Raw genomic sequence first — 19,250 nt, forward strand, 5'->3', positions numbered from 1 at the left:
TATTTAATAAATGTGGTGATTTATAAACAGTGTTTACTTTTAAACAGCACATAGCCTTCAAATGTTTAAATGTATTATTTACTAATTATTTTTATCATCATCATACACAAAAAAAAAAAAAAAATCATTTAATTAAATTAATATTTTTATTTACATATAGTTAAATAAAATAGAAAAATAGTTCCAACACTGTTTGTTATGGCGTTATTTATAGTTGTGTTTTGTTATAGTTCAAACATATTTTTACATTATGATGGATTCATTCATTATAAATATGCTGATTATCTCTAAGGTATGATATTTACCATCTGAATAACCATGTCATGTCAACAAATGGAAAAGTCAGTCAGCTGTTTATTATGTTAATTATTGTGTCTTTCACTCCAAATACCATTCGTTTACATATTCTTCCGCGATCACGTCAAGGATCAGAAGAATTTCCACGTGCATCTTGAAAAGCGGATGTTTATGAAAGTGCCAACTGTCCCTTAACCCTGTTGTACCCTACTCATTACTTTGCACAGTGCAAAGTAAATTTTTAAACAACTTTAAATATTAAAATACATGTTTTATTGCCTTAATTAAATGATTTTATTCCAGGTTCACTGTTGATTCAGAGGTTGAGGGCGGCCATTTTGGGTTGACATCATTGTAGTCCTCAGTTCACAACACTTCAGTCACTAAGAGTCAGTCTGAGACTTTGCTGAAAGTGTCTTTATGAATAGCTCCTAGTCTTACACAAGTCCTGCTTTTTACTACGAATTTTAACACTTAATTCAAAACTTAAACCTATTGTTTTTCTCTAGCATTTTTTTGAAAAGTTTTATATATATGTCCCATTATTTGTGAAATGATGTTACCTGGTCATTTTGTGCCAGGGGTAAAAATAAATAAACACAGTGAAATTTGTGTTTTTGTGATAATTAACTTATTTTTGGGGGGCCAATACAGGGTTTTTTTTTTTTTTTTTTTTTTTGGCAATTATTTAAAATGCATCTGATCACTCTGCACAATAATCTAGAAACAATGTGAATCAACAGCTGAAGCAGCAAACATTACGAAACAAAAAATGTGTGTCACTGCGATACCTTTGACCATGTAGTTCCCGTGGTCCACTGCGCGTGCTCGTGCATTAGTCACACACACACACGCGCGCGCGCGCACGCTGATTCTCAGTCTCATTCAGGCCTTGTTGACGTTCGGTTTATATCTTCATCGCTCACACAGTCACGGTAAGAACGGCACAAATCAGCCATGTTAACATGTCGTATTTTGATAGTGAAGTGACCGAGTGAATGTATTTCTGTGTGAAATTATGATGTTTTAAACCGGTTGACGTGATGAATTCAGCGGTTGCTATGAGAGGCCTGTAGCCGCGCTGCTAACGTTAGCTTAGCATCACAAACAGCCTGTGCTTTATGTTGCTGTGATGTTTTCTGATTCTTACTTTGAATAATACAATATGTGACAGCGGATATTCTTCATATTAAACATTTTACGCTTTATATATGTGTAGTAGACGTCTGAGTGCTGGTGAATGTGAGCTAACACAGCTCGCATGAGTCATTTAGCTTCTGACTGACATTCCCATTCTTTAATAACCTGACTGTAATTGTGTTTTATTCATGCAGATGCCGACTATTAAACTGCAGAGCTCTGACGGAGAGATGTTTGAGGTGGATGTTGAAATCGCCAAGCAGTCTGTAACTATCAAAACCATGCTGGAAGGTAAGATGAGCTGGGATGTTGTGTTATAGGAAGCATGTTGTTATGCGTGTTGTGAATATGATATATGAAGTGTGTTGTAATCTCTGCTGTCTTCTGCTCAGATCTGGGGATGGACGATGAAGGAGATGATGATCCGGTTCCTCTGCCCAATGTAAACGCAGCCATCCTGAAGAAGGTCAAACTTTTACATTGATATCTTGTTTAATTGAATTTCATATCACGAGGGTAAATTTCCAGTCTCCCCAAACGTGTCCAGATCATATATTACCACACAGTACGGTAACACTTAATGTTACAGTGTCCCTTTTACATATATTACATGTACTTACCATAGTAATAACAGTAAATTATGCTTAATTTCAACCAAATCTTACCCTAGCCCGAAGTACCATCGTTGTTAATGAATATTCACTACTAATGGTGTGTGTGTGTATACAAAGTATTAAATACTTTGTCTGTGTTTAAAAGTCTTGTGCACTGCCTAGCTGGACAGCTTTACTGTGGCGTCTAGTGCTATTTACTGTACGATTATGGAGGAAATCAGGTTTGCTGTGCTTGTTTGTAGGGCTGCACAATTTGTGACTTTATAAATCAATAATAATGATTATTATTAATGATTATCATTGTTATTATTGTTTATCTAAATAAAATGTACTGAATAAAAAAAACACAAATACAGCAATAGTAATATTTCACTGTAAAATAAAATATTTAAGAAAATATATTTTACATTACTACTGTAAAATTTAAACTCCAATATTTATAGCTGTTTTCATTTTTTTAATTCACAAATGTAAAACCATTATACGTTTTTTTTGACGAAAACCGCGGAAACGTCAACATGAAATCAAAATGGACCCTATTTACTTTGTTAGCGCAGATTACTAGTCTTGTGGTGAACAATTAATCTGTGCAAGTTAATACACAGAAAAAAATTGGGGGCTTAAAAGTTAGTCCACCCAAAAATGGCCACTCACCCTCATGTCGTTACAAACCCGTACGATTTTCATTCATCTTCTAAACACAAATGAGCATTTTTAATGAAATCTGAGAGATATCTGTCCCTCCATTGACAGGCTACGCAACTACCACTTCAGAAAGTTCATAAAGAGATCGTAAAACTAATCCATACGAATTGAGCAGTTTTGTCCAAATTTTCTGATCGCGTTAAATTACGATCACTTTATATGATGAACAGATTTAATTGCGGCTTTTTTCCCCTCATGTAAACATGATCATTAGCAAACATTAACAGAAGCTCCACCGTATTTGCTTGATCTTCTGTTTCCACAACTGATGTGTGAGCTGATGAATGTTTGTGTGTGAATAAAAGTAGGGATGCACCGATACCATTTTTTCAGAATCGATCCGACCAATAATTCTGAGTATCGACCGATACCGATCCGATACCAGCACAGTTTTTTTTTTAAAATCAAGTAGAATTTCTATAACTCTGTGTTGAACTGATAATCACTATTTTGTGTGTTAAACACAATCTACTTAATACAGACAACTTCATTATAAAGAAAAACAATAACAACAAAACATATATGATCATAATCTGACATAAGTGCTATTATAAACTAAATTAGTGGATTATTCAGCAGTAAAATTGAGTCTAGAAAAATCACGAGTGCACAATAATTGTATAAAATCTGAACATTTTGAGAAAAAAACGTTTGGTGGGGAACAAATAAGAGACAATAAGTGTAACACTAAATCTGGTAAAACTTTACACATTGCTTTTTGTATTGTTGTAAAATACATTCATGAAAAACAAGATAACAAAAATAAAAAATATCAATTATTTTATATATAGCGGACTATAAAATTGAGACATTTTTTTAATGTATAGCACAGCTGTTTAATGAGGTAGCAACATATGATAGATAGGACAGAACAAGAAAGGCTATTAATAATATTTCATTGCATCATTATGATATGAAAGGCTCCAGGGCGGCACAAAGCGCTTATGCGCATCCCGAGCGCAGAATGATGCGCTTGAAGCAACATGAGTCACAGCGCGTCGAGTCCGCATTGAAAAGTTTAAAGCACAAAGAAAATACATATTGATGCGTAGTGTATTATACAGTATCTATGCAATAGTCTATTCAGCATTTTCTTTTAACAGTTTTAAATTTCAGTTACTGTGCGCGTGAAGAACAAATAGTGCTCTGACTTTACTCCAGTGTTGTGATCTAACAGACACCCTGTAGAAAGTAACATGATTAAGGTACAGCAATAAAGTCCAGCAAGATAGAGTTGTTTTATGCGAAACCATAGATCTTTATCTACAGATCAAGTATAATAATAGTAACACTGAATCATCTTGGAGAGTTTCATCGTGTTAACTGTCGTGACCGAACGCGACGCGCTGTTTGATGCTGAATGAAGAATGATTGACAGCCGCAGCTGAGGGAAACGTTTACGTGATCTTGAATTTAACGACTTAAATATTCATTTATATCTCACATTATACTATATAATGGCTTCAGAACACTTATAATATTGTGCACGAAAACTTATGGTGCTTTATAATGTTTGTGTGCCTTTTGTGGGGCTTATCAATAACACTGAATAGTGTACGCACAATATCGGCTTTGGATCGGCCTCGTCTGACCGATACCCGATCCGCCAAAGATGGCAGTATCGGAGCCGATACCGGTACTGAGTATCGGATCGGCGCATCCCTAAATAAAAGCTTGAATTAAATCTGTTCATCATATAAAGCGATTGAGTCTCTTCGGAAACTTTGGACTAAACCGCTCGATTCATCTGGACTAGTTTTCCGTTCTCTTTATGAACTTTTCCGAAGTGTCAAACTGGTAGTTGCGTAGCCTGTCAATGGAGGGACGGAAATCTCTCAGGTTTCATTAAAAATATCTTCATTTGTGTTTCAACGATGAACGAAAGTCTTCTAGTGAACTAACCCTTTAAAGCTTCTTCTTTGGCTCAACGCTTCTCATCACAAGGTTGTAAAGATTCAACACTATAGTTTTAAGTTTTGGTGCAGCGCTAATCCTAAAGGTCATGGTTCGGCTGCTAGATGCTGTCACAGCATGTTAGACCTTTACATGGCGAGTGATGGGAAGTTCGGATCATTTTACTCTCTCTCTCGTTCGATCTCGTTCATCAAAATGAACGAATCTTTATTCAAGTGGCTTTAAATGTTATACTTTTAACAGCCAAATTCCCCGGACACATCCACCTATGCAATCTTGATCATATTCTGAATTAAGAAATCATTATATCCCCCCGAGTTTTTAGTTCATTTGTCACGTGATTGGCATCATGAATCATCACTGTTTTGCATCGATTCTGTTCAGTATTGCAATATTTTGCGCACACAATTATATGGATACAGTAGCGCAAAGTATGCAATATTTAATTATAAAAGTATCTGTTTTATTTTCGGGTTTTCTCCATTGGTTTTCTCTGATAATTTACATTTGCGTATTACATCCACAAGGTGGCGCTTGTTGCGGTGCTTTGTTGTCGTGCATTCAAATGAACATGGCTTCACCATCACAACCGGTTGCACACGACGCTCCGTCTTCTTTCAGATCGAAAGTGTGGGCATGTTGACTAACTCCTTTTTCTAAACAAAAATGCCAATGTTCTCAAATGAAACCAAAGTTGATGACCTTGCAGCCACCAGGACTGGACTCTAGCAGTGCACATTTGTGTTTACTTTTCCCAGTTTGATTTGAAGCTCTAAGTTACTCTTATTTGTGATTATTCTCAGGTTTATGTTACTCTATTGTATTTAAATAATTTAACTTATGTGCTGGGAGCTCACCATTCATGTGAGAGGTCTCCTATTCGTGTAGAAGATATGTGTAGTACATGTGTAGAAGATGATGTTCACAGAATTAAATGTGACATTTGAAGTGAGTCTTATTTTCCTCATTTTTTGTAATGCCTTTTGAATAATATGGGGGACATGAATCGCAATATATCGCAGAATCGAATCGCAATACTTGCTGCATCGCATTAATATTGAATCGTGGGCCAAATATCGCAATACTATCGAATCGTCACATTTTTGCCAATACCCACCCCTAGTGTGTGTGTAATGTAATCCTCCAGTGTCCGTGGTACATGGGGCTGAGCCGTGTGGTGTGTTTGATATGTCCACAGGTGATTCAGTGGTGCACACACCATAAAGATGACCCTCCTCCACCCGAAGACGACGAGAATAAAGAGAAAAGAACGGATGACATTCCCGTGTGGGACCAGGAGTTCCTCAAAGTGGACCAGGGCACTCTCTTCGAACTCATTCTGGTCTGTCAAACTCACTTTGACTCACTTTTAGGACAACATAAGTGCGCCAGATTGTAGATAAAGGTGTCACTCTGCACTAGGGCTGCACGATATCGAAGAGATATGCGATAGCTCGATACGATAATGCTTAAAGTGTTAAAATAAACTAATTATCTTTAAAATATATATAAAATTATATAACCTACGAATGTGTTTCACATTCTTTTAGTGACAAGAACACATCTCTACAGCTTCTGACAGTGAACAGCAGTGTTTTACTGTAGCGTAAGAAGTGTTATTTTAACATCAGTGTGAACCTCAGGTTTCAGGTTATCCTACATTAGGGTTATTTAACAACAGAAACTGAATAATCAAATGTTAAAATAAACACTGCTTAGTTTTCACTGGATGAATTAAATATATCCTGATTCTTATTAAAGCTACAAAAGTTATTCAGCCAAGAGCAGCGAGTGATTTCCTCTGTCTTTTGTTCACGACCAGTTATTGCAAGTTGTCGCGATATATATATATATATATATATATATATATATATATATATATATATATATATATATATATATATTTATCTTTATATATACATTTATATTTCAATAATTTCTAAATATTGTGCTGCCCTTCTCTGCACTTAATGAAGCAAAGCCAGTTGAGAAGCACTTGTTTAAAGGGTTAGTTCACCCAAAAATGAAAGTTCTGTCATGAATTACTCGCCCTCGTGTCGTTCCAAACCCGTAAGACAGGGGTGTCAAACTCAGTTCCTGGAGGGCCACAGGCCTGCAGAGTTTAGCTTCAACCCTAATTAAACACACCTGATCAGCTAATCAAGTCTTTCAGGCTTATTTGAAAACTGCAGGTGTGTGTGTGTTGAAGCAGGGTTGGAACAAAACTCAGTAGGGCTGTGGCCCTCCAGGAACTGAGTTTGACACCTGTGCCGTAAGACTTTCGTTCATCTTCAGATCGCAAATATTGAAAGTCAATTCACCCAAAACTCGGAGTCTTCAAAACATTAATAAAAAGAGCAGAAAATAAATCCATATGAATGAAGTGGTTTAATCCAAGGCTTCAGAAGAGACCGGCTCACTTGATGAACTTTATTCACACATAGACAGTGAATGAGCTCAAACATCGATCAACGAATGTACATGGATCACTTAGATTTCGTACCGAAGCTTATGCGTGAGAACCAATGAGGTTTGTTCTAAACAAAATAACATAACTAGAGGTTCTGACACAATTTTAATTGCGGCAGTCTATTTAAAATTTTTAAAATGATTCAATGACTCACTCATAAAGACCTATTTCATTAGCATTTTTGAACTAATCTCTTGAGTGAATGATTCAATGACAAAAACATGTTTTTAAGTCACTTTGTCGCCACTTGTGTAATGCATATCGTTATTTGAAACGTCAAGTTACTTTCAAGAGGTGATTTCCTATATTTTGAATGCTGACGTAGTCATCAGAACTATAAACTTTTAGCCAGGTGCTTCTGTGATTAGTATGAATGATTGTAAGACAGAAATAATGATCCTGTGTGTTAGAGACCGTTTGTGAAGCTGTTTCATATCTACACATGACAGCGGCTCTCTCTGGATCAGAACTCAGATCTGAATGTTCGCTGTGATCGGACTTGTCAAAGCTTTAATAGACAGACGAATCGCTGCCATTTAGGAGTAAGAGCGCGATGTTTTAACAATTGTGACCCTGGACCACAAAACCAGTCACATGTCGCACGGGTATATTTGTGGCAATAGCCAACAATACATTAGGGCTGGGCGGTATGACGGTATATATCGTTACCGCGGTAGAAAATGTCAACCGTAACAGATTTTTTCATTCCGTGATACCGCGACATGTAAAGAAGTGGGCGTGGTTAACTCACATGCAGCGCGTGTGAGACTGAGACACTGAGATATTTCGGGGAGAAAGGCGCAGCAGTCAACTAGAGCAGAGCAGCACCCGTTAGAGGAGTGCACGATCGCAACGGGGAAAGCATGAAGCTTACTTGACAATTCAACAGTTCGTATATCAATATCATAACGAATAGAAATAACATTAAATAATGTATAGTTAACTGCATGACATCTTTCTGTCTCTTATGTATAGTTACTTTTTAAACACGAAACTCGCATTCAGCATGACGCCCGAGCGGTTGCCGTGGTGATGAACAACGTGCTTGTTAAAGCAAATGTATAATCCTGTATCTGAGGCAAAATTACTAAATATGCAGCGCGAGTTATATATTTCTAACTTTCTATATTTCTAAGGGAGCGCGATGTGTCGGTGTTCACGGGCTATGTAAAATAATGACGCACTTACAAGGTGTGTATAATTTACACACTACTTAGTCAACACTAGTAACAGTAGCTGCTGTTCGGTTTTTATACTGCTGTTCTCCAGTCACTTATGAACTTGACACTTCTGAACCTCGGGTTGCCAGATATCACAAAAAGAACAAAACAAGCCCTTTAAAAGCAGACATGGCAAAAATGTACCAGGAAAACATTTAAACATAAATAGTATCTACTAATATCCTACCAAATTAAAAGGAAGTAACTCATTTATTATGAATAGAATAGTTCAATTTAAAATATTCAGATATTATAAACTAATTGATGAAGTAAAGCAATAACATGAGATTGAAAAATTATTCAGCAACACTTTATTTAAAATTGAATTGCACCTATGTTGTATTTAATATCAATCAGTTGGGGGCAGTTCATCTAAAAGTTGATGAGAGTGTTTAGCTATTAAAAATAGTTTACCAAAGAAATAATTTACCAAATAAAAGAAAAAGAAAATTCAAACAAAGTACTTTTCATTTCTAAAGTATTTGGGTTTATTTATTATACAAAGCCCTTTTTGACGATTTTTCGAGAATAACTACATAAATAAATAACTATATCGTGAAATATATCGTTACCGTGAAATAAAATTAGTCATACCGTGAAACAGAATTTTGGTCATACCGCCCACCCCTACAATACATTGTATGGGTCAAAATTAGCGATTTTTTTTTTCTTTTATGCCAAAAATCATTAGGATATTAAGTAAAGATCATGTTCCATGAAGATATTTTGTACATGTCCTTCCGTAAATATATAAATCATGTATTTGTGTGAGTGAATGCAGCACAATCGCCAACATAAATGAACAACTTTAAAGGAGATTTTCTCAATGTTTTGAATTTTTTTGCACCCTCAGATTCCAGATTTACAATAGTTGTGTCTCGGCCAAATATTGTCCTATCAAACCACACATCAATGGAAAGTTTATTTATTCAGCTTTCAGATGATGCATACATTTACCCATGTTTTGTGGTCCAGGGTCACAATTAATCATGCAGCTCTAATAATAATAAACACTGATTTCATTCCATTGGTAACCGAAGCAGCATTCAAATGTATTTACACTGCAATTATAATTCCATATTGCGATGGGTGTTCAAATATTGTGAATAATGAAATGATTTTAAATCATCAGTAGGTGGCAGCAAGTCACTGTCTTAATGAGCGAGTCATTTTGTCATTTAGCTACAGTAATCATTTACATTTGAAAACGCCTCTTTCTCGTAAGACTCTGAAAACTGAGGTATTTGAAAATGATGATGGGTGTTTAGTCATGTGATGCATGTTGTACCAATAGATATGTTTATACCAGTGTCTAAAATGTAACTGGCATGGATCCTTCATGCAAATGTGTGTGAGATTTGAGCAGCGTTGCGTTTGCTGGCCACAAGATGTCCGCCTCTTCATTTGCTCCACTTCCATTTGCTCACTTTCATCTCTTGTCTTTTGTTTAGGCTGCAAATTACTTGGACATCAAAGGTTTGCTAGATGTGACCTGCAAGACGGTTGCAAACATGATCAAAGGCAAAACCCCAGAGGAGATCAGAAAGACGTTCAATATCAAAAATGATTTCACAGAGGAAGAGGAAGCCCAGGTAAAAACAAGAGCTCATTTTATCCTGTGTCTCGTGATGTAATGCGCTCGCGCTCACCAGAATGTGTGTGTGTGTGTGTGTGTTGCAGGTACGCAAGGAGAACCAGTGGTGTGAAGAGAAGTGAAGATCCTGACACACTTTAACACTATGGATTGGTCCAAAAAAACGTAAAAAAGTAATTAAAAAAATTGCACTGCGCTGTTCATATTTAACACAAATAAACAGTCAAATCCCATGTGTTTTGCTAGCATGTGTGGTGTAAAAGCTTTTTTTTTAAACCACCATTTCCTTTTCTCATTTTCTCACTGGAACTAGTATTTACCCATGTAGAGAAAACACTCCCTTCGCCACAGTTTTTTATTTTTAACTGAGCTCGTCGCCAAACGGCTGATTTGGTTTTCTTTCTTTTATTTTTTTTAAATACATTAGCAACATTTTATAAGCAGCCTGGTTTGTGCTGACGAGAGATCAGTGTTGGAAAGATGTATAAAACGTGTGTTGTGAACTGGAAGTACTTGTGTCTGCTTTCACTTGGTTTTCTTTGCTTCATTGTATAGGACTGAAAGTCACAGTTCTGCTCGTAAACGGCAGGCAATTAGGATTATAAATCTTTTAATTCCAAAAAATAAAACGATTATTGTGGGATTTGTCCATTCTTTCTGCAATATTTCTGCACCTTTAGACTGTTTTTGCCAGAAAGTCAGTTTTATATGTAGCTTTCTTCATCTGTTCTAGCGTTTAAAGGGTCTGAATGTGGAGTTCAGAAACCCTTGTTATTAGTGACACCGGTGGCCGTTCAGTGAAACTGCAGCAGACGCTTACTGTTCGCACTCGTGAACACATAACACACAACAGACTGAACGAGATTCAAGGACCCGATATACTCATGGAGAAGCTCATTTTAGTTCTTCGTTTATAAGTAAAAAGCTAGAAATACCTTTGCAGCGATATAATAATTAATAATAATTTGTTACATTTATATAGCGCTTTTGGTAACACTTTATTTTACAATGTCCTTGTTACATATGTTACATGTACTTACAATAGTATTAAAGGGTTAGTTCACCCAAAAATGAAAATTCTGTCAGTAATTACTCACCCTCATGTTGTTCCAACCGCGTAAGACCTTCGTTCATCTTCGGAACACAAATTAAGATATTTTTGATGAAATCTGAGCTATGTCTCACTCATCCATAGGCTGCTATGTGACCGAAACTTGCTGGCCCAGAAAAGTCATCAAAGAGATCGTTAATATAGTCCAAGTGACTCCAGTGGCTCAATCTTAAGTTTATAAAGCGACGAGAATACTTTTTGTGCGCAAAAACAAACAAAAATAACGACTTTATTCCACTTTTCATTTCCTTCTCTCTGGGCCTCGTAGTGTTTTTGCGCTTGCGCGTCTGTGTTGCACGTCATCACGCATCACACACATGACCGGCGTCGGCCAATAGTGAGCCTACGTGGTGACGTGTAACACAGACGCGCTGCGCAAAAAGACTACGCGAACCAACTAGAGGCCCAGAGAGAAGGAAATGAAAAGTGGAATAAAGTCGTTATTTTTGTTTGTTTTTGCGCACAAAAAGTATTCTCGTCGCTTTATAAACTTAAGATTGAGCCACTGGAGTCACTTGGACTATATTAACGATCTCTTTGATGACTTTTCTGGGCCAGCAAGTTTCGGTCACATAGCAGCCTATGGAGGAGTGAGACATAGCTCAGATTTCATCAAAAATATCTTAATTTGTGTTCCGAAGATGAACGAAGGTCTTACGCGGTTGGAACAACATGAGGGTGAGTAATTACTGACAGAGTTTTCATTTTTGGGTGAACTAACCCTTTAACAGTTAATTATGCATAATTACATGCAACTAACCCTCAACCAAACCCTAATCCTACCCTAACCCTATAGTAAGTACATGTAGTTAATTATTATTACTCAGTACTTAAATATATAATTACACTGTAACAATGACACCTTAAAATAAAGTGTAACCGCGCTTTTCTAGGTACTCAAAGCGCTTTACATAGAAGGGGGGAATCTCCTCAACCACCACCAATGTGCAGCATCCACCTAGATGATGCGACGGCAGCCATATTGCGCCAGACCGCCCACCACACACCAGATTACTGGTGGAGAGGAGACAGTGAAGAAGCCAATCAGTATATGGGGATGGTTAGGAGGCCGTGGTTACACCCCTTTGCAGCGATATGCTGTTAATGAATATCCTGACACTGTTTTGTTTTTTGTTTAGAAATAAAAAGTTAATAGCGATATACTGTTAACGAACATCCCGACACCGTTTTGTTCTTCGTTTAGAAATAAAAAGTTAATAGCGATATACTGTTTACGAACATCCCGACACCATTTTGTTTTTCGTTTAGAAATAAAAAGTTAATAGTGATATACTGTTAACGAACATCCGACACCATTTTGTTCTTCGTTTAGAAATAAAAAGTTAATAGCGATATACTGTTAACGAACATCCCAACGCTGTTTTGTTCTTCGTTTAGAGTTAATAGCGATATACTGTTAATGAACATCCCGACACCGTTTTGTTCTTCGTTTAGAAATAAAAAGTTAATAGCGATATACTGTTTACGAACATCCCGATGCCATTTTGTTTTTCGTTTAGAAATAAAAAGTTAATAGCGATATACTGTTTACGAACATTCCGACGCCATTTTGTTTTTCGTTTAGAAATAAAAAGTTAATAGCGATATACTGTTTACGAACATTCCGACTCCGTTTTGTTCTTCGTTTAGAAATAAAAAGTTAATAGCGATATACTGTTTACGAACATCCCGACGCCATTTTGTTTTTCGTTTAGAAATAAAAAGTTAATAGCGATATACTGTTTACGAACATCCCGACGCCATTTTGTTTTTCGTTTAGAAATAAAAAGTTAATAGCGATATACTGTTTACGAACATCCCGACACCATTTTGTTCTTCGTTTAGAAATAAAAAGTTAATAGCGATATACTGTTTACGAACATCCCGACGCCATTTTGTTTTTCGTTTAGAAATAAAAAGTTAATAGCGATATACTGTTAACGAACATCCCGACACCGTTTTGTTCTTCGTTTAGAAATAAAAAGTTAATAGCGATATACTGTTTACGAACATCCCGACGCCATTTTGTTTTTCGTTTAGAAATAAAAAGTTAATAGCGATATACTGTTTACGAACATCCCGACGCCATTTTGTTTTTCGTTTAGAAATAAAAAGTTAATAGCGATATACTGTTTACGAACATCCCGACGCCATTTTGTTTTTCGTTTAGAAATAAAAAGTTAATAGCGATATACTGTTTACGAACATTCCGACACCGTTTTGTTCTTCGTTTAGAAATAAAAAGTTAATAGCGATATACTGTTAACGAACATCCCGACACCATTTTGTTTTTCGTTTAGAAATAAAAAGTTAATAGCGATATACTGTTTACGAACATTCCGACACCGTTTTGTTCTTCGTTTAGAAATAAAAAGTTAATAGCGATATACTGTTTACGAACATCCCGACACCATTTTGTTTTTCGTTTAGAAATAAAAAGTTAATAGCGATATACTGTTAACGAACATCCCAATGCTGTTTTGTTCTTCGTTTAGAGTTAATAGCGATATACTGTTAACGAACATCCCGACACCGTTTTGTTCTTCGTTTAGAAATAAAAAGTTAATAGCGATATACTGTTAACGAACATCCCGACACCGTTTTGTTCTTCGTTTAGAAATAAAAAGTTAATAGTGATATACTGTTTACGAACATCCCGACGCCATTTTGTTTTTTGTTTCGAAATAAAAAGTTAATAGCGATATACTGTTAACGAACATCCCGACGCCATTTTGTTTTTTGTTTCGAAATAAAAAGTTAATAGCGATATACTGTTTACGAACATCCCAACGCTGTTTTTGTTCTTCGTTTATAGAGTTAATAGCGATATACTGTTAACGAACATCCCGACACCATTTTGTTCTTCGTTTAGAAATAAAAAGTTAATAGCGATATACTGTTAACGAACATCCCGACACCGTTTTGTTTTTCGTTTAGAAATAAAAAGTTAATAGCGATAACCTGTTAACGAACATCCCGACGCTGTTTTGTTCTTCGTTTAGAAATAAAAAGTTAATAGCAATATACTGTTAACGAACATCCCGACACCATTTTGTTCTTCATTTAGAAATAAAAAGTTAGAAATACAGTTACAGCGATATACTGTTAACGAACATCCCGACGCCTTTTTATTTTTCGTTTAGAAATAAAAAGTTAATAGCGATATACTTTTAACGAACATCCCAACGCTGTTTTTGTTCTTCGTTTAGAGTTAATAGCGATATACTGTTAACGAACATCCGACACCATTTTGTTCTTCGTTTAGAAATAAAAAGTTAATAGCAATATACTGTTAACGAACATCCCGACACCGTTTTGTTTTTCGTTTGGAAATAAAAAGTTAATAGCGATATACTGTTAACGAACATCCAACGCCATTTTGTTTTTCGTTTAGAAATAAAAAGTTAATAGCGATATACTGTTAACAAACATCCCGACACCATTTTGTTTTTCGTTTAGAAATAAAAAGTTAATAGCGATATACTGTTAACGAACATCCCGACGGCATTTTGTTTTTCGTTTAGAAATAAAAAGTTAATAGCGATATACTGTTAACGAACATCCCGACGCCATTTTGTTTTTCGTTTAGAAATAAAAAGTTAATAGCGATATACTGTTAACGAACATCCCGACACCATTTTGTTTTTCGTTTAGAAATAAAAAGTTAATAGCGATATACTGTTAACGAACATCCCGACGCCATTTTGTTTTTCGTTTAGAAATAAAAAGTTAATAGCGATATACTGTTTACGAACATCCCGACGCTGTTTTGTTCTTCGTTTAGAAATAAAAAGTTAGAAATACAGTTACAGCGATATACTGTTTACGAACATCCCGACGCCTTTTTATTTTTCGTTTAGAAATAAAAAGTTAATAGCGATATACTGTTAACGAACATCCCAACGCTGTTTTTGTTCTTCGTTTAGAGTTAATAGCGATATACTGTTAACGAACATCCCGACACCGTTTTGTTTTTCGTTTAGAAATAAAAAGTTAATAGCGATATACTGTTAACGAACATCCCGACGCCATTTTGTTTTTCGTTTAGAAATAAAAAGTTAATAGCGATATACTGTTTACGAACATCCCGACGCCGTTTTGTTCTTCGTTTAGAAGTAAAAAGTTAGAAATACAGTTACAGCGATATACTGTTAATGAACATCCCGACACCGTCCGCGCTGTTGAGAGCGAAGGTTAGATGAATATGTAAATATGTGCTGCACTTTCATCTCAATAACACAATAAACACACAACTAAGAGTTCAGAAAGCATCTGATTATAGTGGTGTGGTCATGTTTGCACCAGCTCTGCGATTCACCGGCATCATGTCTACAGATGTTATTAAAATTACACTTATGATAGTTTGATAAAGTATATTTGAGACTATAGACTAGATCTGCCTATGTGAGACTATAGTTTGAACTAATCCCCTTTCTTTGCGTGACACACTGACATTACGGTACAGAACGGCTCTTATCGTGAACATTGTATAAGCATTATTTTCATGTGATTGAAAGAGAGGTTCTCTGGCGCGCACATAAACCCCACATACATTTGATTTTCCCAGCAAAACCGGCCGAGTCCTTACAGGCCTTCATAGACAACCTTTTTAAGGTTCGTTACAAGCTGTTTACAACGCAAATAGCAGTGAATACTTCCATGCAGCCCCTTGAATGTGATTGTTACTAGTAAGAAAGCCATTTTAGATATCTGAAATTACTCTCCTAATTATTGACATCAGAAATACATTTTCAGATATCAAAAATGACAAATGTAACACGTTGAAATATGTTTACAGATATCTAGAAGTAACATTTCAACTAGTGACAATTGAGTTCTTGATATCAGAAATGTATAATTTTACTAGTAAAGTAATTATTGAAATAAAAAACTCATTTTTTTTTACTTGTAAGAAATCAATTCTTGATAATTGAATTTGAATGGCATCCTATGGTGAAAATACAATCACAGATATCAAGAATTATAGGTTTTACTAGTGGACTCAAATCCTGGTAATGAATAAAAGTCACTTTTCTGATAGTTTGTGCTCAGTGTCTTCAAGTCAATGGATAAAGACACATTAAAGTGTTGAGTGTCAGGAACAATGAAAGATCAGCTTTAAACATAGTTTTCAAAATATTTTAATAAATCTAGTTACATCAGAAGCGAAAGTAGGAGAGCTGGCTCCCTCTGCTGGCATGATGGAGACAGACCCGAGTAAACACTGAGTGACTGCTGGAGAAGCGCATACACACACACACACACACACACACACACAAAGCAGAGTTTCTGAAACATACAAAATACATGCACATACTTCATTTCAAACGCTGACGTTTGGATGTATGACAGGCGTAGCAGACTACAGATCTACACAACAAAAACTTAAAATGTATGAATAAAAGTAAAAAGCCCAAGAATGTTTTTTTTTTGTTTGTTTTTTTTCTCTTTACATAAAAACATATAAAAGTTTAGTTATTTACGGACTTTAATATCTATAAAAGAATACGTTTTACAACACATTAACTTGATTGTAGAATTGAGAACTTTTCAGTGATGTAGAGACATGGCATTTAAATGATGGATTATCGGCAGTCGAAAGCGGTTTTAACACACAGTGGCTGAATCTCACGAAGAAATGTACAGATATACAGTACTCCACAAAATCAAAAGATGAAGCAAGAAATTCATTTCATGTGAAGAAAAGTCTTTGGATTGTGACGTTATCTTCAAGACAATTAAGCACATTCCTGCCAAATTCTCATGACTAATGCATAAGTTAATTTCCACTACTGTAATTGTACTTTCTAATGAGAATCAGACAATAATGAGAACTACATTCGCATTACTGTAATACAGAAAATCATATTTAACCCTCTCGTACTGTTCGCTTGTTGGTCAAAAAAGACCACTTTAACTTTATTTTAGTTCAATAATATTTAACATTGTGTATTTTTAGGGGATTTTTTAGTACTAAATTATATTTATGCAGTGGTTATAATTTATTTATTCACTTTTTGAGCATAGACCTGAAAATTAAATTTCCAACTTAAACTGTCATACATCTTAAGTTTGATCTCTTTTTAAAGACGACACTTGGCAGATTATTGCTGAAGTGAAAAGTTTAAAAAGTTGTAAAATTTTACATTTATTGTAATGAAAAATGCAGAAAAATAGTATTTAAAATTTTTATATGAAATATATATTTTCCAAAAGACTTTTTACTCTAAAACTATCTAAGCCAGAAATCTAAACAAGCTGTTTTCCAAATTTGAGGTTGATACCTCAGTGAATGAGCTTTCAGTGAGAGTGTGTTCGGCTGCAGTACCGAACGCTTACACTAGAGGAAACTCGTCTCCCATTCATTTCCAGTGCGCTCAAGTGTGGCTGTTTTTTACAGGAACATTTAACCTTTTCCAATCATGTCCATTTTTTTGTGTGTTCACACAGCAAGTGCCAAAATCTTTACCAAGTTTCGTACCATTCCGATGAAGTGAAGAAAAAAATTTTGTTGGTCAAAAATGACCGAACAGCACTAGAGGATTAATATACATCGTTTCATATATAATTGTCTGAACTGCAGTAACAAAAATGAGGGGTTTTTTTTGCATTATGGTAATGGAAACAATAATATGCTTAATTGTCAATAAAATAAAAGAGAGAAACCATTCCTCATGAGATTCACCCACGAGAAAATCTAATGCCACGACTTCCTTAAAGATGAGTGATGTGCCATAATTTTTTTTTTTTTTTTTTTTTGGGAGTAAACACAGAGAACGTGAGGAATGAGTCTCGGCATGGGTTATTGTGGCTGGCGCGTCGTGCTCTCTGTTTTAATTCTGCTGAAGTGGAGCGAGAGTCTGGGCGGGTGGGTGGAGCGTTTGCCACTCTGTGGGCGGGGCCTGCTGGTGGGGGAGGCGGGGCTTGGCAGCTGATTGACAGGTGAGGGGGAGGAGTCTATAGCACTTCCATCGGAAGAATGGGGGCTGGCGCAGCGTCCTCGTTGAAGGTAGCGAATGCACTTCTTTTTCCTCCTAGGAACAGTCAAGAGAGTTATCTGTGAATAAAGCGTGGATGTGAAACGTCACAAATATGAACAATGACAGAAAATAAAAGCACACAAAAAAACAAAGGTAACATTTTATTTTGAGGTGTCTTTGTTACAGTGTGATTATATATGTACTGAGTAATAATAATTAACAACATGTACTTACTATAGGGTTAAGGTAGGATTTGGTTGTATGTAATTATGCATAATTTACTGTTATTACTACATGAAACATACGTAACAAGGACACTGTAAAATAAAGTGTTACCAAAACAAACAGTTATGCCAGAGAATGAGCTACTGCTCTAGCCTGGGTTATCAAAGTCACCATTAAAGTCACCTGACGATGTTGTAACCCACGCATTTGTGCTCAAAACCGGCGTGTGAATGTTTTAATTCAGAAATGACCGCTGGTCAGTAAGTTCACACATAAATGTATTCTAAAGTTAGGATACATTTTTGAACAAACTCAAACCTTAAAGTTCAAAAGATCATACCCAGACCGCAACAGATCCGGCCCAGATCCGGCACATGTGGATTCAACACGGCCCAGATGTGGGCCGGATCTTTCAACCCAACAGTCATTAGATGATAAAAATCGACAAATTCTTGAAAAACCCATTTAAAGCACCAAGGCATGTTTTCCACACTGCGTTCACAAGCAGGAACGATATTTAGTCCTGCTTAAATACAGTTGAGTGCATACGTTTGCAGAATCTTTAAGACGGTAATCATTAAAATGAGGAAAAAAGGGATCCTAAGATTTGTGTGGACTATATGCAAATATTTTAAAGAAAAAAACATCTTTTATTATTGTTATTGTTTACTGTAAGTCAGGCAAATGATAGATTGGAATAAAGTTTGGTGTGTGTGAAGCTGCTGAAGTGGAGATTTCTAATCTTTAATGATATGTATTGTAATTGAAATCTACAGTCACAAATGGACAAAAGTGCAATAAAATAAACACTTAAATGTGTATTGTGGATTTTTCTTTCCACTCATGACGCATTTCCACTCAAAACGCATGAAAGTGCATGAAAAAACAATGTTTTTGTCCATAGTGTCATAAACTATGGACTTCACTTCAATTTAGGATGAACTATTCCTTCAGTGCATGGGTCTTTAGTACCCACCCTC

At 35.8% G+C, this 19,250-nt stretch overlaps 2 protein-coding genes across 14 annotated transcripts in view; one reads left to right on the forward strand and one right to left on the reverse strand.

Annotated features, from left to right (window-relative positions):
* Window positions 1-1,110: 1,110 nt before the first annotated feature.
* On the forward strand, window positions 1,111-10,597 carry skp1 (S-phase kinase-associated protein 1). The gene is made up of 6 exons (XM_079847181.1): window positions 1,111-1,232; window positions 1,632-1,728; window positions 1,830-1,903; window positions 5,869-6,012; window positions 9,812-9,952; window positions 10,041-10,597. Exons 2-6 carry the CDS (start codon window positions 1,632-1,634, stop codon window positions 10,074-10,076), a joined length of 492 nt encoding a protein of 163 aa, XP_079703307.1. The 5' UTR covers window positions 1,111-1,232; the 3' UTR covers window positions 10,077-10,597.
* Window positions 10,598-17,855: 7,258 nt separating this feature from the next.
* tcf7 (transcription factor 7) overlaps window positions 17,856-19,250 on the reverse strand; it is a 69,887-nt gene continuing 68,492 nt past the window's right edge. For 6 of the 13 annotated variants that reach the window (XM_079847154.1, XM_079847153.1, XM_079847151.1 and 3 more), the window contains one exon: window positions 18,022-18,122. In XM_079847154.1, the coding sequence (XP_079703280.1) occupies window positions 18,100-18,122 (23 nt within the window). In that variant the 3' untranslated portion in view covers window positions 18,022-18,099. Of the gene's footprint in view, window positions 18,123-19,250 lie in introns of all 13 variants that reach the window. The other 7 variants (XM_079847152.1, XM_079847162.1, XM_079847160.1 and 4 more) reach the window with 2 other exon arrangements.

This window comes from Squalius cephalus (genome assembly GCF_949319135.1).
Source record: "Squalius cephalus genome assembly, chromosome: 17".
NCBI classification, from domain to species: domain Eukaryota; kingdom Metazoa; phylum Chordata; class Actinopteri; order Cypriniformes; family Leuciscidae; genus Squalius; species Squalius cephalus.